The following is an 18994-nucleotide window of genomic DNA, read 5'->3' as shown; positions in this document are numbered from 1 at the left end:
ATTGAAATCAATGGGACATTATTCAAAGCTCCACAATTCCCACAATTTTCATCTGATTCAAACTGTTCCAACTTCAGAATATTCAGCCTGTTTGGGAATTGTGTGGTCTACTTCAACAATTCTAAAAAAAATTGAGAAAGACTGCTCTACTCCAACAATTCAAAAAAAATTCCAGAATTTCAGTTCAACTTCAGCATTGGAGCATTCACACGCAATGCCTTCAGGAATTGCCTCATCTAGTAATATTAATAATTTCTTAATTTTCCCCTCGGGGATTAATAAAGTACTTCTGATTCGAATTTCGTTGACAAAATACCAAAAAATACAATACATGAAACAACACCAGAAATAACCCTTGTATATTCTGCATATTGATGTTGAAAACATGACAATTCTTATGTTTTAAAAGTGGATTTATTGTAGACAGTATATATTTACAATCAACATTACTTGCATTATTTATATAGTTTGCATGTCTACAATGAATGTTGACAAAAAAAGAAGAAATGCCTGTCATTTAAAAGTGTCACAGACTGTATTGTATATAAAAAATGTCAAGTTGTTCAGTCAGCCCAAAAAATGCACCTGAGTTAAAATAGGCATTGATCAACAAACATGTCAATGACAGTAGGAAGTATGTTAAGTCAACTAATGTTCCCAATTCTTATGTAAGTGTTGCTAATAATGTGGTACCTGTCTTTTCCAGGTAGCCAATATTGGAAGATCAAATCAAACATTTGCTTTGTGTAAAAACTTTGGCTGGTGGTGTAGTGCTGTCATGGAGGATGCATTCCCTCAGGGTTCATTGTACCGAACCGAGCAATTGCTGTAAGTGAGCGTGCAGCACGGCAGCAGGACGGCCAAGGTGCGATGCAGTTTAGAAATGGGTTCATCTGGTTTGCTCTCGCTGTTGACGTTGTCTCCGCCGGCAGGCATGCCCTCTCCCTCTTGCTCCTCCTCGCCCTCTCCCTCGGGGGGGCACAGCCGCAGCTGAAAGACCACGTCCAAGAACTCCAGCCTGTGGAGCCCGGCCAGGTCACGCAGCATTCTGCAGCTCCGCACAATCTGCATCTCTCTGATGGTGCAGGCCTTCAGGTAGAGGCGCTTCAGGTCCTTCAGGCGGCTAACGCAGAGCAAGCCGTGTGCCACCTCCTTGCCGCCCAGGCTGAGCTCCTCCAGTCCCAGCCATCCCGCCCCTAGCCCGAAGGAAGCCATTTGCAGCTGGTAGCCCTGCCGTATCGTGATGCTTATTTCCAAGGACTTCAGCCGGAATAGCCCTTCCACGCCGCAGGTCCCGTCCTTGGCGGCACAGCTCCTGAGCCCGTTGGCGGTCACGCGAAACGTGTCGCACAACTCCAGACGGCTGAGCCTCTGCCACGACGTCAGACTCTGCAGGTGATGGTCTTTAAAGGAAGGGACGTTATTAAGGATTAAGGATTCGATAGAAATCCCCGACGGGGTGGGACGTTCCTTCTGTTTGGCACTGGAGGTGGCTGCAGCGCACGCTGGGGACGTGGGAAGGTCCTGGTTGAAGAATCCATGAGGCAGCTCGCAGCCTCGCAGCTCCAGCACTTTTAGGGACGGAGGCAGGAACTGGCAACTGGGCAGGCTTCTCAGGTCTGCGTGCAGAAGGTAAAGCCTGCCCAGACGAGGGCACCTGGTGGACAAAGCTTTGAGCCAAGCTTCGGAGAGGAACGTCCCTCCTCGGACGGAGAGGAGCAAACCGCGCAAGCGTAAGCACCGAAGTCCACAACCTAGATACTGGCGGAGGAGGGCCCACAGAATACGGGACGTCGTCTTGTGGGGGGGAAGAAAGAAAAAAGATAAGTTACAGTGTTGGCGCGAGGAATTTTCAAAACGGGGCCACAGGGACCCCATCAAGTCATAAAAATGGGGGCCCACTTTTTTGTAACCGTTTTGAAAACAAATGATAAATGTATGCATTATCCTGTTATATCTCACATTCTATATTGTGTTTTGGAAAAAGGTCCATCCATCCATTTTCTACACGTTAATTCATTAAAAAAAGAACACAAAAGAAAACAAGTTTTTATGCATTGAGTTGTGGTCAAAAGTTGTAAAGAACATAATGCAATAATTTCTACAACTCTTGTTTTTAGTGATGATTGGAGCACATACTTGTTAGGCACAAAAAACATTCATGAAGTTTGGTTCTTTGCATAATACTACCACCACCATGCTTGACGGTAGGAATGGTGTTCCTGGGGTTAAATGCCTCACCTTTTCTCCTCCAAACAGCTCAATTTTTGTTTCATCTGACATCACATGGACAAAGATAAGACCTTCTGGGGGAAAGTTTTGTGGTCAGACGGAACAAAAATTGAGCTGTTTGGCCACAATACCCAGGTTGACTTTATACTCACCTTAGTGATTACCATGAAGTCTTCTTTTGACAGCTCCTCGCGGTATAGTTGTCCAAGTGCAAACTGAGGCGGTATTTGTCATTGATAAAACTTTCGGCGAATCAAAATTTAAGAAATTGTACCAGAAAGTTCATTACTTTGAAGACGACCAATAAAAACGCGGAGAAGGCAGGGTCGCGGAAAAAATAAAAAAATAAAATCCGCGTCCCGCCGACTTCCGGAAATTGCGCATCTGTTCTGATTTCAATGCGTAAAAACGACACAAAAAGTGCATTAACGTCAACAGTAAGTTATGTCGAATAGGGAAAAGTCATCGCCATCTGTTGTCCGCATCTGTTGAAGCAAAACAGCGCAAACTTTTACGAGAGTAAAACGTAAGTAAACACCGAAGTAAACACTGAAGTAAACACTGCGGAACGTCTCGAACTTTGCCGTCCATCAATACCCACAGGACTTTGACAACTTCCATTTATTTTCAGCACGCAACATCGCAACAGTAACGCACAGGACTCCCACAAACCACGCCCCTGCTTCCACATAGCTGCCTGGGATATGCCTGTGTATGATTCCTTCATTTGGTTTCCAGCACCAGCATTTAGGCCAACGAGGTGAAATGATGTCTGAAAACCTTTTACAAGTTGACTTCATGCTCGTCCATTTAAAAGTGTAAAACACGCCCTGCCTTGTAGACACGCTATTTTATTTTGAAAGTAAACTGGATAGTTTATTTTGTGTTTGTGCGTGACTTCCTGTCCAACACAGGCAGGTTTTCGCTGAATTGATCCGCTGTTTTGCAGCAACTGGCCCACAAAAGAGAATGGATCCGGAACGGCGATGCCGTGACGGTGCCGTTCCGTAGGCTGTGGAAACGGACACATGGACTTGCGGTTACGCAACGCATCCCATGTAAATCAGGGGTAAGAGTGGAGAAGGACATTGTATGTCAACATAAACAAGTCAGAGTAGAAACAGGGACAGTTAGGGTTGAGAGAGGGACTAAAACAAGTCATTTACTGGAGACACGGCACAGGATGAAGTTAAAAAGGTTGACTTTATACTCACCTTAGTGTTTACCATTAAAGGCCTACTGAAATGAATTTTTTATTTAAACGGGGAGAGCAGATCCATTCTATGTGTCATACTTGATCATTTCGCGATATTGCCATATTTTTGCTGAAAGGATTTAGTATAGAACAACGACGATAAAGTTCGCAACTTTTGGTCTCTGATAAAAAAAGCCTTGCCTGTACCGGAAGTAGCGTGACGACACCGGAGGAAGGGCTGCTCACATTTTCCTATTGTTTACACCAGCAGCGAGAGAGATTCGGACCGAGAAAGCGACGATTACCCCATTAATTTGAGCGAGGATGAAAGATTTGTGGATGAGGAATGTGAAAGTGAAGGACTAGCGTGCAGTGCAGAACGTATCTTTTTTCGCTCTGACCGTAACTTAGGTACAAGGGTTCATTGGATTCCACACTCTCTCCTTTTTCTATTGTGGATCACGGATTTGTATTTTAAACCACCTCGGATACTATATCCTCTTGAAAATGAGAGTCGAGAACGCGAAATGGACATTCACAGTGACTTTTGTCTCCACGACAATACATCGGTGAAGCACTTTAGCTACTGAGCTAACGTGATAGCATTGGGCTTTACTGCATATAGAAACAAAACAAATAAGTCCCTGACTGGAAGGATAGCCAGAAGATCAACAATACTACCAAACTATGGACATGTAACTACACGGTTAATGCTTTCCAGCTTGGCGAAGCTTAGCAATGCTGTTGCTAACGACGCCATTGAAGCTAACTTAGCTACGGAACCTCGACAGAGCTATGCTAAAAACATTAGCTCTGCACCTACGCCAGCTCTCATCTGCTCATCACGACCAGTGCTCACCTGCGTTCCAGTGATCGACGGTACGACGAAGGACTTTACCCGATCACCGATGCGGTCGGCGGCCCGGAGACGGAGGAAGTCAAGGTGAGGTCGGCGGCTAGCGCGTCTGCTATCCATCTCAAAGTCCTCCTTGTTGTGTTGCTGTAGTCCGCCGCTAATACACCAATCCTAACTACAGCTTTCTTCTTTGCAGTCTCCATTGTTCATTAAACAAATTGCAAAAGATTCACCAACACAGATGTCCAGAATACTGTGGAATTTTGAGATGAAAACAGAGCTTTTTGTATTGGATTCAATGGGCTCCAAATACTTCCGCTTCAACCGTTGACGTCACGCGCAAACGTCATCATATCGAAACGTTTTCAACCGGAAGTTTAGCGGGAAATTTAAAATTGCACTTTATAAGTTAACCCGGCCGTATTGGCATGTGTTGCAATGTTAAGATTTCATCATTGATATATAAACTATCAGACTGCGTGGTCGGTAGTAGTGGCTTTCAGTAGACCTTTAAGTATTTCTTTTGACATTGTATGTCAACAAACAAGTCAAGAGTAGAAACAGGGCCACTTTATGTCCGAGTTAGGGTTGAGAGAGGGACTAAAACAACCAATTTACTTGAGAAACAACTAATTTACTTGAGAAACAACTAATTTACTTGAGTCATGGCACAGGATGAAGGTAAAAAGGTTGACTTAATACTCACCTTAGTGTTTACCATGAAGTCTTTCTTTTGACAGCCCCTCGCGGTAAAGTTGTCAAGAGTGCAAACTGAGGCAGTATTTGTGATTGATAAAAAGTGCGTTAACGCCAGCAGTGACACCGTAAAAAGGAATCATATTGTATTTATTTTTCTACATTTAAAAGACTTGTGGTCTCCATAAAATGTAATGGTGCTTATTTGGTCAAAATGTTGCATGGATTACGTTTTAAAGACAATCTTCAAGCCGCTTTCTGACCGTTTTGTGGACGCTCTAATTTACTTCGACTGTGTCTTCTCCCCGTCAGCCATGTTGTAGTTTTTATAGCGTGTCTACTGACAGGCATAAGTTAGAACTATACGCTACTTTGTATTAGAAATGGCAACAGCGGAGGATGCATGTGCATCTACAAGCCAGTCTGCCCCACAACAAGAGAATAGCGGGAAAAAAAGGAACTTACTGAGTACAAAGTCAGACTACAATGGCAAATTCGCACAAAGCTCATTGGGTAAAAACGTTTGGAAGAAGTACGAAGGCAAGATTGTTTCATAAATATCTCCGCCATGCCTCCATGGTTTCATTTCACATTTGCAGGACTTACAGTCTTGGTCAAAAGTTTACATACACTTGTAAAGAACATAATGTCATGGCTGTCTTGAGTTTCCAATCATTTCTACAACTCTTATTTTTTTGTGATAGAGTGATTGGAGCACATACTTGTTGGTCACAAAAAACATTCATGAAGTTTTTGTTTTTTTATGAATTTATTATGGGTCTACTCAAAATGTGAGCAAATCTGCTGTGTCAAAAGTATACATACAGCAATGTTAATATTTGCTTACATGTCCCTTGGCAAGTTTCACTGCAATAAGGCGCTTTTGGTAGCCATCCACAAGCTTCTGGTTGAATTTTTGACCACTCCTCTTGACAAAATTCAAAGTTCAGCTACATTTGTTGGTTTTCTGACATGGACTTGTTTCTTCAGCATTGTCCACACGTTTAAGTCCGGACTTTGGGAAGGCCATTCTAAAACCTTCATTCTAGCCTGATTTAGACTTAGACAAACTTGAATGATCCACAAGGGAAATTGTTCCACACAGTAGCTCAGTTACAATGATGGAAAGTGTAAGGATGGAAAGGACAATGCAGGTATAAATAGACTAAATATAGCAATATAAAATATAACATAAATACGTAATATTTACATAATATATGTACAGTATATTATATATACTGATATATTATATTATGTCTATATCATATATACAATATATAACAATTACCATGTACAATATTATAGTATATGTGACAACTACAGCATAAAATAGAGAGTAAATCCAGCAGAAAATAGAAAAGAGAAGTAGCTAACATAGAAGGTGTCAGGTAATAGACAGATATCTATTGCTATATTTAGCCCTTCCTTTACCACTTTTGACGTGTGTTTGGGGTCATTATCCTGTTGGAACACCCAACTGCGCCCAAGAACCAACCTCCGGGCTGATGATTTTAGGTTGTCCTGAAGAATTTGGAGGTAATCCTCCTTTTTCTTTGTCCCATTTACTCTCTGTAAAGCACCATTTCCATTGGCAGCAAAACAGGCCAAAAGCATAATACTGCCACCACCATGCTTGACGGTAGGTCTGATGTTCCTGGGATTAAAGGACTCCCCTTTTCTCCTCCAAACATATTGCTGGGTATTGTGGCCAAACAGCTCAATTTTTGTTTCTTCTGACATCACATGGACAAAGATAAGACCTTCTGGAGGAAAGTTCTGAAGTTCAGATGAAACAAAAATTGAGCTGTTTGGCCACAATACCCAGCCCTTTCATCCCAGGAACACCTGACCTACCATCAAGCATGGTGATGGTAGTATTATGCTTTCGGCCGGTTTTGCTGCCAATGGAAATGGTGCTTTATAGAGAGTAAATGGGATAAAGAAAAAGGAGGATTACCTCCAAATTCTTCCGGACAACCTAAAACCATCAGCCCGGAGGTTGGGTCTTGGGCGCAGTTGGGTGTTCCAACAGGACAATGACCCCAAACACACGTCAAACATGTAACCAAATATTAACATTGCTGTATGTAAACTTTTGACCCAGCAGATTTGCTCACATTTTCAGTAGACCCATAATAAATTCATAAAAGAACCAAACTTCATGAATGTTTTTTGTGACCAACAAGTATGTGCTCCAATCCCTCTATCACAAAAAAATAAAGAGTTGTAGAAATGATCGGAAACTCAAGACAGCCGTGATATTATGTTCTTTACAAGTGTATGTAAACGTTTCCAAATATCCCAAATATACAAAAGACAGGTACCTAAAGGTAAGAAAAGTTGTTTTTTCATATTAAGTCGTCCCATTTAAGTGAACAGAAACAAGTTAGGCTAAAGAGAGGGACAGTTTAGCGGTATAGCTCGGTTGGTAGAGTGGACGTGCCAGCAACTTGAGGGTTTCAGGTTCGATCCCCGCTTCCGCCATCCTAGTCACTGCCGTTGTGTCCATGGGCAAGACACGTTACCCACCTGCTCCTGGTGCCACCCACACTGGTTTAAATGCAACTTAGATATTGGGTTTCACTATGTAAAGCGCTTTGAGTCACTAGAGAAAAAGCGCTATATAAATATAATTCACTTCACTTCACAGTTTGTGCCCGAATTAGAGTTGAGGGACACTTTATGGTAAGATACACAAAGAAAAACACTTAACACAACATACAGGATACAATTTACGCAGCTGGCAAAATAAGAACAAGTTGTAGAGATAGTTCAAGTCTTTTTTACCCCTTTCCACGCAGTCAGGTCGACAAGTCTCCACAGTCTTTGATCTTTCACAAGACGTCTCCATCGCTTACACACTCTGAAGGGACGCCATTAAAAACACTTCAAACAGGAGTCAGGGAGCGGTTATTGTCATCAGGATCAATAAGGGGGGGGGGTTTATTGTCGTCTTACCTTCCTGCTCGGACGAGCTCGCGTATGCTCAAATAAGACAACACGTCAATTAAGATGTTTTCTGGGAGGTATTCGAGGCTACAAGTTGTGAATTCATCCATTATGTCAGTGAAACTCCACACTTTTTAGTGGACGGATCCGCTGAAGCGCGACAGGAGTGCGCCTTCATCAACACTCCGCCGGAAACACCCACTGCTTACCTACAAGTTCCGGCGTCAGTTTATTTACAATATTCAAAACGTTAAAAATAACGATGTAGGAAAATAGTCATCAATTCTTACACATATAAATAAATTATGTATGATTTTGCGTTAAATATATATATTTAAAAAAATCACAGTCATACTTGCGAAAAGTGAGCCAACCCACAACGCATGCGCAGTTCTCCGTATAAGATGGCGACCAGCAACGGCGGTGTCACGCCAAATTTCTTCCCTCTACAAAAACTTTCCCTTCCCCATTTCCTTCCGAGGTCATGTTTCCTCTTACGTCATTGACAGCGATCGGTAGCACTTCGGCTTTGACTGCCCGTCGCTGGAAGGATACTTCGTCTTTGACAGCTGCTGGAATCTGAAGAAATCGATAATTGTTGTTTTTTTGTACAGGCACGAAACAGGACAGTCGCGTGCAGGTTAAGGACCCCCGGCAACTTTGTGATTTTATTGGACGCAGCCCCGGAAGTAAATGGGGGAGGGAAGGATTTTGTAGAGGGAAGAAATTTGGCGTGACAATGCCTTATATTTAAAATCTCAAAGATGACAGTGTCTAAACATAGTTATCTATTCTTAAATATATAAATGAATTATTTATGATTTTGCATTGAATATATTTTCTAAATAAAACAATTTAAAATGTCTCTTGTGGACCCATAAAGTTTGTTAATATTCTGGAGTGAGTGTGTTGACCGGATACGCTGAAGAACAACAACAATGCGCCTTCATCAACACTCCGCCGGAAACACAAGCTGCTTGCCTTAAAAGATCCGGCATCAGTTAATGCCCTATATTTGAAACCTTAAAAATGACGGTGTCTAAACATAGTTATCTATTATTAAATATATAAATGAGTTATTTATGATTTTACGTTGAATATATTTTTTAGATAACATCTAAAAGATCCGGCGTTAGTTAATGCACTGTATTTAAAACCTTAAAAATAACAGTCTCTAAACATATTTATCTATTCTTAAATATATAAATGAATTATTTATGATTTTACGTTGAATATATATTTTTTAATAAAAGCATTTAACATTTCCCAATAAAGTTTGTCTAAATTTCTGGAGTGAGTGTGTTGGCCGGACACGCTGAGGGACAACATATATATTATAAACGGCTGTAACATAGAAATGTTTGTCAACATTATTATGGCAAAAAAAAATATTTCTACATAAATGTCGATTTATGAAAGTAAGGCCGATATTTTGTAATTGGCTTAATTGTTTACAATTATCAATCAAATCTTGGAGGATGATTAAGAGTACAAAAGCCCTTAAATTGATATTTTTGTTAAAAACATTTAAAGTGATTTAGGTAGCCCTTTATGACTTTTTTTTTTCTTCATATTTTTTATTATATTATTTATTAATATTTAATACTCTATCTGTATTTGCTTTTGTTTTCTTTCCTTGACATGTTTTTTCTGATGTCGTGATTTGCTCAACCTGAAGTGTAGATTGTTGGTTATGTTGAAAGTGCCTTGACTTTTGTGTACATTCTAAATGTACGTTTGTTGTTCAATAAAAAATAAATAAATAAACAATAACAGGAATGTTTCCGCCGGAAACACTAGCTACTTGCCTACAACATCCGGCGTCAGTTAATGCACTTTATTTAAAACCTTAAAAATAAAAATAAACATATTTATCCATCCCTAAATATATAAATACATTCTTTATGATTTTATGTTGAATATATTGTTTTAAAACATCTCAGTCATGCTCGCTTAAAGTTCACCAGCCCACGGCGCATGCGCGTCTTTCGGCACAAGATGGCGACCAGCAACGGCGGCGGAATGGAAGTAGACGGGGCAGGCGAGTACCTTCTTTTATTTCAACATTTATCCCAAATTCCCTCCATTACAGCGACACAGCTCCACGCCTAAACACAATTATGTCCGTCTGCGGTGATATACTTTGGTGTTGGAGCGAGTTGGCAGACAAATGTTCGGTGTGTAGCTCTGGGCTGACACAGGTTTGGTTAGTTGCTGGCAAATATGTCAACAACTCAGCTAGTTTGAGGCTATTTTAACTTCTTTGTTTATTTGACTCATACTGTGTCACTGCACAACAACAATACATGAGTCAGGCTCTACTATAAAGTTAGTACTCGCCCCCCCAAATCCCATATAGCTGTCATATTGTTGCTTTTCCACACTGCATGCAAGTCTGTATTTAATTATGTTAATTGCTGAGAAGTGACCCTGTGTGTTGTGTTGTGTGTCTGCAGCCAGCCCCGGTGTCATGGCTTCCGGGATGACCGGCAGCGTATCGGTGGCTTTGCATCCTCTCGTCATTCTCAACATATCCGACCACTGGATACGGATCCGTTCACAAGAGGGCAGACCCATGCAAGGTGTGTGTGTGTTCCTGTCTGTCAGGCTGGACTGTTGTGTAATGGCTGCGGTTGTCTCTCACCTTCCCAGTCATCGGCGCGCTCATCGGGAAGCAAGAGGGCCGGAACATCGAGGTGATGAACTCCTTTGAGCTGCTTTCGCACACCACGGACGACAAAGTACACATTGACAAGGAGTACTACTACATCAAGGAGGAGCAATGTGAGCTTTTGGAAAAAAATAGCATTGGTGTTGGGTAGGAAGTAGTAATAATCATCATGTGTGGGCTTTTGCAGTCAAACAGGTGTTCAAAGAAATGGAGTTCCTGGGCTGGTACACCACCGGCGGCCCCCCGGACCAGTCTGATATCCATATTCACAAGCAGGTGGGTGAACAGTAGTGATGGGTTGATGAGGCGTCATGAAGCGTTTCGATACTGTGTCACTAAATACTGACATCTGCTGGACATTAAAAATCCCTACCTATGGACCGACTCAACTGACACTGATTTTATGACCTAGTACAGGGATCAGTAGGGATGATGTTTGATAAGAAATTATCGAGTTCGAGTCTATTATCGAATCCTCTTATCGAACCGATTCCTTATCGATTCTCTTATCGAGTCCAGATAGGTTGTTGTATATGGAAAAAAAAAACACAATATTTGGTTTAACAAAAGCTAACTTTTATTATATAAGAACACAATTTAATCTAAAAAAATAAATACATATTGACTGTTACCCTCCTAAAAAAATAAAATGAAATAAATAAATGTTGACTGTTGTTACCCAAAGTATATTAAGTGGGATTTTTCAGAAAAACAAATGTATAAGGTAACACAAAAACAACCTGTCTCTGTGATCACTATAGGTGTATAAATAATACTATAGTGTTAAATAAAATCAGTCCCTTGGGCACAAAACTGGAAATAATACAGCTCTCCAAAAAGTGCAATTCTGCTGCTATTTGACATAACTGTTTGTTATGATGCTTTGACATTTTTGCACTTTATTTCTTTATTCAAAGAAAATTCTATGAAGAGAAAAGTTGTTTGCAAATGTGGTTACAATGCTAAAAAATGAAAAGTTAAAGCTAAAAAAAGAAATACACTTTATTGAGTTAACATTATTTCTTTATAGGGGGAAAGATGTTATGAGCTAGGGAATATAACAACTACTCTACCCATCATGCAACGGGAGTGACGAGCATGCGCGGTAGCCCCGAAAAGTGTTGTTGCAGGTCGTCACCCGTGAAAGTAAACGTCTAGAACTCAGCCAACACGCCTCGTCTGCATTATTTATAATTATACAGACAACACAAATACAGTGTGATTTTGTTTTGTTTACAAGAAAAGAAAAACAAAAGTTGAAAAAGGGAGATCATGTCATATATGGTGTATATATATGTATGTGCTGTGGTTGCTTTAAGAACGTTGCGACAGCTGCCGTAAAGGAGGTGCGTTGCTAGCCTGGTTGCTATGTTTCCGGTGGGTCGTAAAAGTGTTCTTCATGTGTTTGTACCCTGCTCAAATCTCTCAGTAAAGTTATTCATTGGATTATACCTTTTGTTTTGAACTTTATTACACCTTGGAGCGCTTTTTCCCGTCCATTGTTTTTCCTGCTTTCGCTATCTGCGCCTAATGACTGAGCTACGTGACTGATTTCTTGTGATGTCACACGGAGCGTTTCTGGTCGGGACGGGATTCGAATAAAGAACCAACTCTTTTTCTTTACTATAGTGGTCTCGATAACGGGTACCGGTTCTCAAAAAGGGATTAGAGTCCGAGGACTCTGTTCTTTTCTTATCGAACAACCGGGAAAAACGGTTTCGAGTACCATCCCTAGGGATCAGCAACCCAAAGTGTTGAAAGAGCCATATTGGACCAAAAATACAAAAACAAATCTGTCTGGAGCCGCAAAAAATTAAAAGCCATATTACATACAAATAGTGTGTTATAAATTTAATTAAGAGGACTTAAAGGAAACTAAATGAGCTCAAATATAGCTACAAATGAGGCATAATGATGCAATATGTACATATAGCTAGCCTAAATAGCATGTTAGCATCGATTAGCTTGCAGTCATGCAGTGACCAAATATGCCTGATTAGCACTCCACACAAGTCAATAACATCAACAAAACTCACCTTGGTGCATTCACGCACAACGTTAAAAGTTTGGTGGACAAAATGAGACAGAAAAAGAAGTGGCATAAAACACGTCCTAGAAAGTCAGAGAAAGTTATACATGTAAACAAACTACGGTGAGTTCAAGGACCGCCAAAATTAGTAGGACAAAACGACGCTCGCCAAATACTTGAATCAGTGAAGCATGTTTAATATAAACAGTGTGCTTTACAACAATTAGGGAGGTTTGTGTCATGTGTGTCCTCCAACAGAAACCATATTAAAAGAAAAAACTTTTTTTTTTCCCCTCATCTTTTTCCATATTTCATAAATTTTTGAAAAAGCTCCAGAGAGCCACTAGGGCGGCGCTAAAGAGCCGCATGCGGCTTTAGAGCCGCAGGTTGCCGACCCCTGACCTAGTATATACAATAATATAAACCAAGTCATTGTATTTCATTTAGGATTATTTAATATCTTCATTTAAATAAAAATATATTTGTATCTTTTTTAGATAGAGTCAATAAATAATGTGAACATGTATCATAACATGGAAATCTAAGAGAACGTGTTGTGAATGAGGATGCTTGTGGACTGGGAATGTTGTTTTTTTTACACATTTTTATTCCAAAAAAATAGTTTTTCCAACGTATAAAATTTTAGACGATTTCTCTTCTTAGTTATTATTTCTCCGGCTGACAGCTTTGAGGAGGTGGATTTGTTAATGTACGACGATTCTGTCGTACAAATGCGACATTTAACCTGCGGAAAATATGAATAGTAAACTAAGAATCATTTTGAAGAGATTTTGAATTCTAATAGATCAAGTGGAAACTTTGAGAGAACAGGATGAAACGACAAGGAAATGAACACAAATACCTTTTTTTCCCGATATATGATCAAAATATTCCCACACGGCGGAAATCTTTCTTTTTGCCTGAGGCTGCTCCATGATCTCCGACGACGACAAATGACCAACGACAGAAGTGCGGCGATTCTGTTGGCGGCAGCATCTCGTTGACAGATGCGCTTCCTTATAAACACAGTTTGGCGTCAGTGCGACACAGTTCGCGTATCGGTCACGTGGCCGAATCAGCTCATGATCGGTCACGTGACTTTCTAAAAGCGGTACGCGCACCGACACAGGGTTTTGCTCTATGAGCTCGACGCATGCGCCAATGCATCGGTGTTGCCGGACCCATCACTAGTGACTAGTAAATATTAGAGATGTCCGATAATATCGGCCGATAAATGCTTTGAAATGTAATATCGGAAATTATCGGTATCGTTTTTTTTTATTATCGGTATCGTTTTTTTATTTTTTTATTAAATCAACTTAAAAAACACAAGATACACTTACAATTAGTGCACCAACCCAAAAAACCTCCCTCCCCCATTTACACTCATTCACACAAAAGGGTTGTTTCTTTCTGTTATTAATATTCTGGTTCCTACATTATATATCAATACAGTCTGCAAGGGATACAGTCCGTAAGCACACATGATTGTGCGTGCTGCTGGTCCACTAATAGTACTAACCTTTAACAGTTAATTTTACTCATTTTCATTAATTACTAGTTTCTATGTAACTGTTTTTATATTGTTTTACTTTCTTTTTTATTCAAGAAAATGTTTCCAATGTATTTATCTTCTTTTATTTTATTAATTTTTTTAAAAAGGACCTTATTTTCACCATACATGGTTGTCCAAATTAGGCATAATAATGTGTTAATTCCACTACTGTATATATCGCTATCGGTAATTAAGAGTTGGACAATATCGGCAAAAAAGCCATTATCGGACATCCCTACTAAATATCCTCACCACCTTGATTGTTATGATTCTCCTGTCAGGTGTGTGAAATCATCGAGAGTCCGCTCTTCCTCAAGCTCAACCCCCTGACCAAACACACTGATGTGAGTGTCTGTTCCGGTATCAAACTGTCGCCACCCTCCAGAAGTTAATTGTTTTTCTTCCTCAGCTGCCGGTCAGCGTGTTCGAGTCCGTCATTGACATCATCAGCGGCGAGGTAGCCGTCCTCTCAAGTGTGACCTTTTTAGCTGTAACCGCAGCAACGACGCTCCTTTCAACGTCCTTGTCTCCCCGACGCAGGCCACCATGCTGTTCGCCGAGCTGAACTACACCCTCGCCACGGAGGAGGCCGAGAGGATCGGCGTGGACCACGTGGCCCGCATGACGGCCACCGGCACCGGAGAGAACTCCACAGGTAAGGTCGGACTAAGGTTGTATGGTATACCGGTATTAGTATAGTACCGTGATACTAATGAATCATATTCGGTATTAAGAAGTACCGGTCCCCCCCCCCCCGTCGTCACGTCGTGTCATTGCTGGTTTACGAGCGGACGAGCATGTTCGGCAGCGCATGATCACGGAGTACTTACAAACAGAAACAGTATGTAGACAGAAAAGGGAGAACGGACGCATTTTGGCTTAAAAACTAACGATAAAGGTGAAGTTATAACACTGAAACGCCCTCAGGAAGAGGTGATTTAAGACATGGCTAGCTAGCTAGCGGCTAAAGTCCATCCGCAGTCTGCAGTGTTGTAGCTACTTCTAAATCACTAATCCTCGTCTCCATAGCGACAAATAAAGTAAGTTTCTTACAAGTATCATCCCTGCAGGACGAGGAATAGCTAAACGTGCTTCACTACACACCGTAGCTCACCGGCGTCACAATGTAAACAAACGCCGTTGGTGGATCTACACCTAACATCCACTGTAATGATACCAAGTACAAGAGCGTATCTAGTCAATACTACAATGATTAATATAAACAAACGGCATTGGTGGAGCGACACCTAACATCCACTGTAATGATACCAAGTACAAGAGCGTATCTAGTCGATACTACTATCATTAATATAAACAAACGACATTGGTGAATCTACACCCAACATCCACTGTAATGATACCAAGTACAAGAGTGTATCTAGTCGATACTACTATGATTAATATAAACAAACGGCATTGGTGAATCTACACCTGACATCCACTGTAATGATACCAAATACAAGAGCGTACTTAGTTGATACTACTATGATTAATATAAACAAACGCCATTGGTGGATCTACACTTAAAATCCACTGTAATGATACCAGGTACAAGAGCGTATCGAGTCGATACTACTATGATTAATATAAACAAACGCCATTGGTGGATCTACACCTGACATCCACTGTAATGATACCAAGTACAAGAGCGTATTTAGTCGATAATACTATGATTACATCAATATTTTTTGGCACCACATCTTCTTTCGTTTAAAAAAAATTAGCATTATGTTTATAAAGTCAGGAAATATGTCCCTGGACACATGAGGACTTTGAAGATGACCAATGTATGGTCCTGTAACTACTTGGTATCGGATTGATACCCAAATTTGTGGTATCATCCAAAACTAATGTAAAGTATCAAACAACAGAAGAATACATGATTATTACATTTTAACAGAAGTGTAGATAGAACATGTTAAAAGAGAAAGTAAGCAGATATTAACAGTAAATAAACAAGTAGATTAATAATTCATTTTCTACCACTTGTCCCTCATAATGTTGACAAAATAATAGGTAGATAAATGACACAATATGTTACTGCATATGTCAGCAGCTAAATTAGGAGCCTTTGTTTGTTTACTTACTACTAAAAGACAAGTTGTCTTGTATGTTCACTATTTTATTTAAGGACAAACTTGCAATAAGAAACATATGTTTAATGTACCCTAACATTATTTGTTCAAATAAAGCCAATAATGCATTTTTTGTGGTCCCCTTTCTTCAGAAAAGTATCGAAATACATTTTGGTACCGGTACCAAAATATTGATATCGGGACAACACTAGGTCATACTGGGACATCATTGAAGTTTCAGTGTCTCACCGAGTTGTTGTTGTTGTGGTGATAGTCGCCGAGCACCTGGTAGTCCAGCACAGCGCCATCAAGATGCTGCACAGTCGCGTGAAGATCATCCTGGAGTACGTCAAAGCCGCAGAAGCAGGTGAGACACCGTTGGCGAGCGACAAAATAATGTCTGAGCTTCAAAACGCTTTCTCGCAGCGCGTCGTCACGTGTACGTCACTTTCTGGCAGTGTTCCATTTTTCTTACCCCTCTGCAACATCTTAGCGTTTATTTTTTTTAATTGAATAGCCGGGATAAGCTCCAGCACCCCTTGTGACTCCGAAAGGGACAAGCGGTAGAAAACGGATGGATGAGCTGTCAGGTTTATTAATGTGCGGGCGCTGGAAAATGGATGGATGGATGGTATCTTTGCATTCAAGTCAGTATTAGCCCACTAGATGGAGCTGTTTTCTTGTCACTGTCCAATGAAAACCTGCATTTTGACTTTTTAAGTAAATGTCAAATATATCAGATTTGGGGGGAAAAATAGTATTTTATTTAAACGTTTTATAAAATATTCCTAATGTAAAAAAAAAACGTTTACAAATTTGACCTAATTTAAAGGGGAACTTCATTCACAATCCTTAAGTATGACAGTCTTTTTTTTGTTTAATCATGCATTCTAACTTGTAATATATGGCAAGTAAGAGGTGGCAGTATAGGAATACACAATTCCGCCCATAAAGCCCTCTTAAAACATCCGAAAAAACGCCAACAATCCTTATTTACATCTCGTGACCAGGATATTAGCCATATTTATTATAAGCGCCAACGCTGATCACAGAGGGCTAACTGGCTTATACTGCTATTGACATGTTGAGCAATATACTGTACATCGTGCCTCACCTGTATCGTAGAAGGCTGTGGACATAAACCGCAAACTTTGTCAACTTTGAAATTCAATTTAGACCCGGCCGTGGGTGGCAAGAAAGGCACAAAAAGTGGTTAATTGTTGATGTAAAGGGAATATATAAACATCCAAGTGAGAGCAGACAGTGTACAGTAAGTGATTGGTTTATTATGTTGGTAGTTTATATTTCTTGTTCAGCACTTAGCAATACTGCGACATGATGCTTAGAGTTTCACTATTAGCTCACAGCTTTTAAAACGTGTATGTCGTCCTCCTTATATTCAGGCTAAAAAATAGAAGTTTGTGGATCATCACTTGTCCCGAAGTAGTCTTTGTTGTTGCTCATTAAGTCGGCCATGATTAGTAGTGTTGTTGTTGAAGGGAAAGTGAAATTAATATACCGCCGTATGCTTAAAGTGATCAAAATATTTAAGTATTACATGTTATTATGAATGTTACTACATGACATATATACTTACAGGGTGTATATAAAACCTAGATGGGGGTTTTTTAGAGGGCTTTATAGGCGTAATAGAGCAAATCTCATTGGATCCATTATTAGCTGACTTTTGCTAGCGTTTAAGTGTTTAGAATGCATAAAAAAATAAAAACATATGCTCTTGTTTTACATAAGGATTGTGAATGATCGGCAAAATTGCCCCCTTAAAGTGTCCCACCAGATGACGCTGTCCAATGAAACATGTTTTATTCATCTTAAACGTACAGTACAGGCCAAAAGTTTGGAAACACCTCATTTCAATGTGTTTTCATTATTTTCATGACTATTTACATTGTAGATTGTCACTAAAGGCATCAAAACTATGACACCTGTGAAGTGAAAACCCTTTCAGCTCATCGAGAGAATGCCAAGAGTGTGCAAAACAGTAATCAGAGCAAAGGGGGGCTATTTTGAAGAAACTAGAATATAAAACATGTTTTCAGTTATTTCACTTGTTTTTGTTTGTTAAGTACATAACTCCACACGTGTTCAGTCATAGTTGTGATGCCTTCAGTGACAATCTACAATGTAAATAGTCATGAAAATAAAGAAAACGCATTGAATGAGAAGGTGTAGACACTTTTGGCCTGTACTGTATATTCTTTTGTTTTATGGTTAAAATAAAATATTTTTTGGGTGATTTAATCAGGTGTATTGAGAGCTGCTCGAGTTTTCGCTCACCGCCTCTGTTCCGCCAGGTGAAGTTCCGTTCAACCACGAGATCTTGCGAGAAGCCAACGCCCTGTGCCACCGACTGCCGGTCCTCAGCACCATCAAGTTCAAAACGGACTTCTACGACGTAAGACATCTTATCACCCGCCAAATACCAAAACACTGTTGTGACGTCGCCCTCTTGTGTGGCCCTGCAGCAATGCAACGACGTGGGCCTCATGGCCTACCTGGGCTCCATCACCAAGACCTGCAACAGCATGAACCAGTTCATCAACAAGTTCAACGTCCTCTACGACCGCCAGGGCATCGGGCGCCGGATGAGAGGACTCTTTTTCTGATTGGTCAACAAACTGAGGCTCTTACCACTGCAAACGAACATTTTCACCCCCGTTTGATTCCCATGTCACCGTGATGTATGTAATAAAGTGTTTACTGTTATTTTTTTCA

At 40.4% G+C, this 18994-nt stretch overlaps 2 protein-coding genes across 2 annotated transcripts; one reads left to right on the top strand and one right to left on the bottom strand.

Annotated features, from left to right (window-relative positions):
* Positions 1 to 401: 401 nt before the first annotated feature.
* Positions 402 to 8121, bottom strand: LOC133644962 (F-box/LRR-repeat protein 12-like). Its single transcript, XM_062039729.1, has 3 exons — positions 7938 to 8121; positions 7767 to 7842; positions 402 to 1797 (listed from the first exon to the last, which is right to left on the bottom strand). The coding sequence occupies exons 1-3, from the start codon at positions 8036 to 8038 to the stop codon at positions 796 to 798; spliced, it is 1179 nt and encodes a 392-aa protein (XP_061895713.1). The 5' UTR covers positions 8039 to 8121; the 3' UTR covers positions 402 to 795.
* Positions 8122 to 9905: 1784 nt separating this feature from the next.
* On the top strand, positions 9906 to 18994 carry cops6 (COP9 signalosome subunit 6). The gene is made up of 10 exons (XM_062040086.1): positions 9906 to 9969; positions 10385 to 10510; positions 10581 to 10712; positions 10787 to 10875; positions 14465 to 14527; positions 14593 to 14640; positions 14724 to 14838; positions 16533 to 16625; positions 18574 to 18674; positions 18745 to 18994. The coding sequence occupies exons 1-10, from the start codon at positions 9906 to 9908 to the stop codon at positions 18883 to 18885; spliced, it is 972 nt and encodes a 323-aa protein (XP_061896070.1). The 3' UTR covers positions 18886 to 18994.

This window comes from Entelurus aequoreus, linkage group LG28 (genome assembly GCF_033978785.1).
Source record: "Entelurus aequoreus isolate RoL-2023_Sb linkage group LG28, RoL_Eaeq_v1.1, whole genome shotgun sequence".
Taxonomy (NCBI): Eukaryota; Metazoa; Chordata; class Actinopteri; order Syngnathiformes; family Syngnathidae; genus Entelurus; species Entelurus aequoreus.
Note: the sequence above shows the minus strand (reverse complement) of the source record. Positions and strands in the feature narration are given on the sequence as shown.

Bases quoted from the DNA above. Each gene is read 5' to 3' on its own strand.
- LOC133644962 (XM_062039729.1), bottom strand. From the start codon at position 8,038: ATGGATGAATTCACAACTTGTAGCCTCGAATACCTCCCAGAAAACATC. The intron at 7,843-7,937 runs GTAAGACGACAA...GCGTCCCTTCAG, and splicing joins GAGCTCGTCCGAGCAGGAAG to AGTGTGTAAGCGATGGAGAC. The intron at 1,798-7,766 runs GTAAAAAAGACT...CCCCCCCACAAG, and splicing joins ACCTGACTGCGTGGAAAGGG to ACGACGTCCCGTATTCTGTG.
- cops6 (XM_062040086.1), top strand. From the start codon at position 9,906: ATGCGCGTCTTTCGGCACAAGATGGCGACCAGCAACGGCGGCGGAATG. The intron at 14,641-14,723 runs GTAGCCGTCCTC...TCCCCGACGCAG, and splicing joins TTGACATCATCAGCGGCGAG to GCCACCATGCTGTTCGCCGA. The intron at 16,626-18,573 runs GTGAGACACCGT...CTGTTCCGCCAG, and splicing joins CGTCAAAGCCGCAGAAGCAG to GTGAAGTTCCGTTCAACCAC.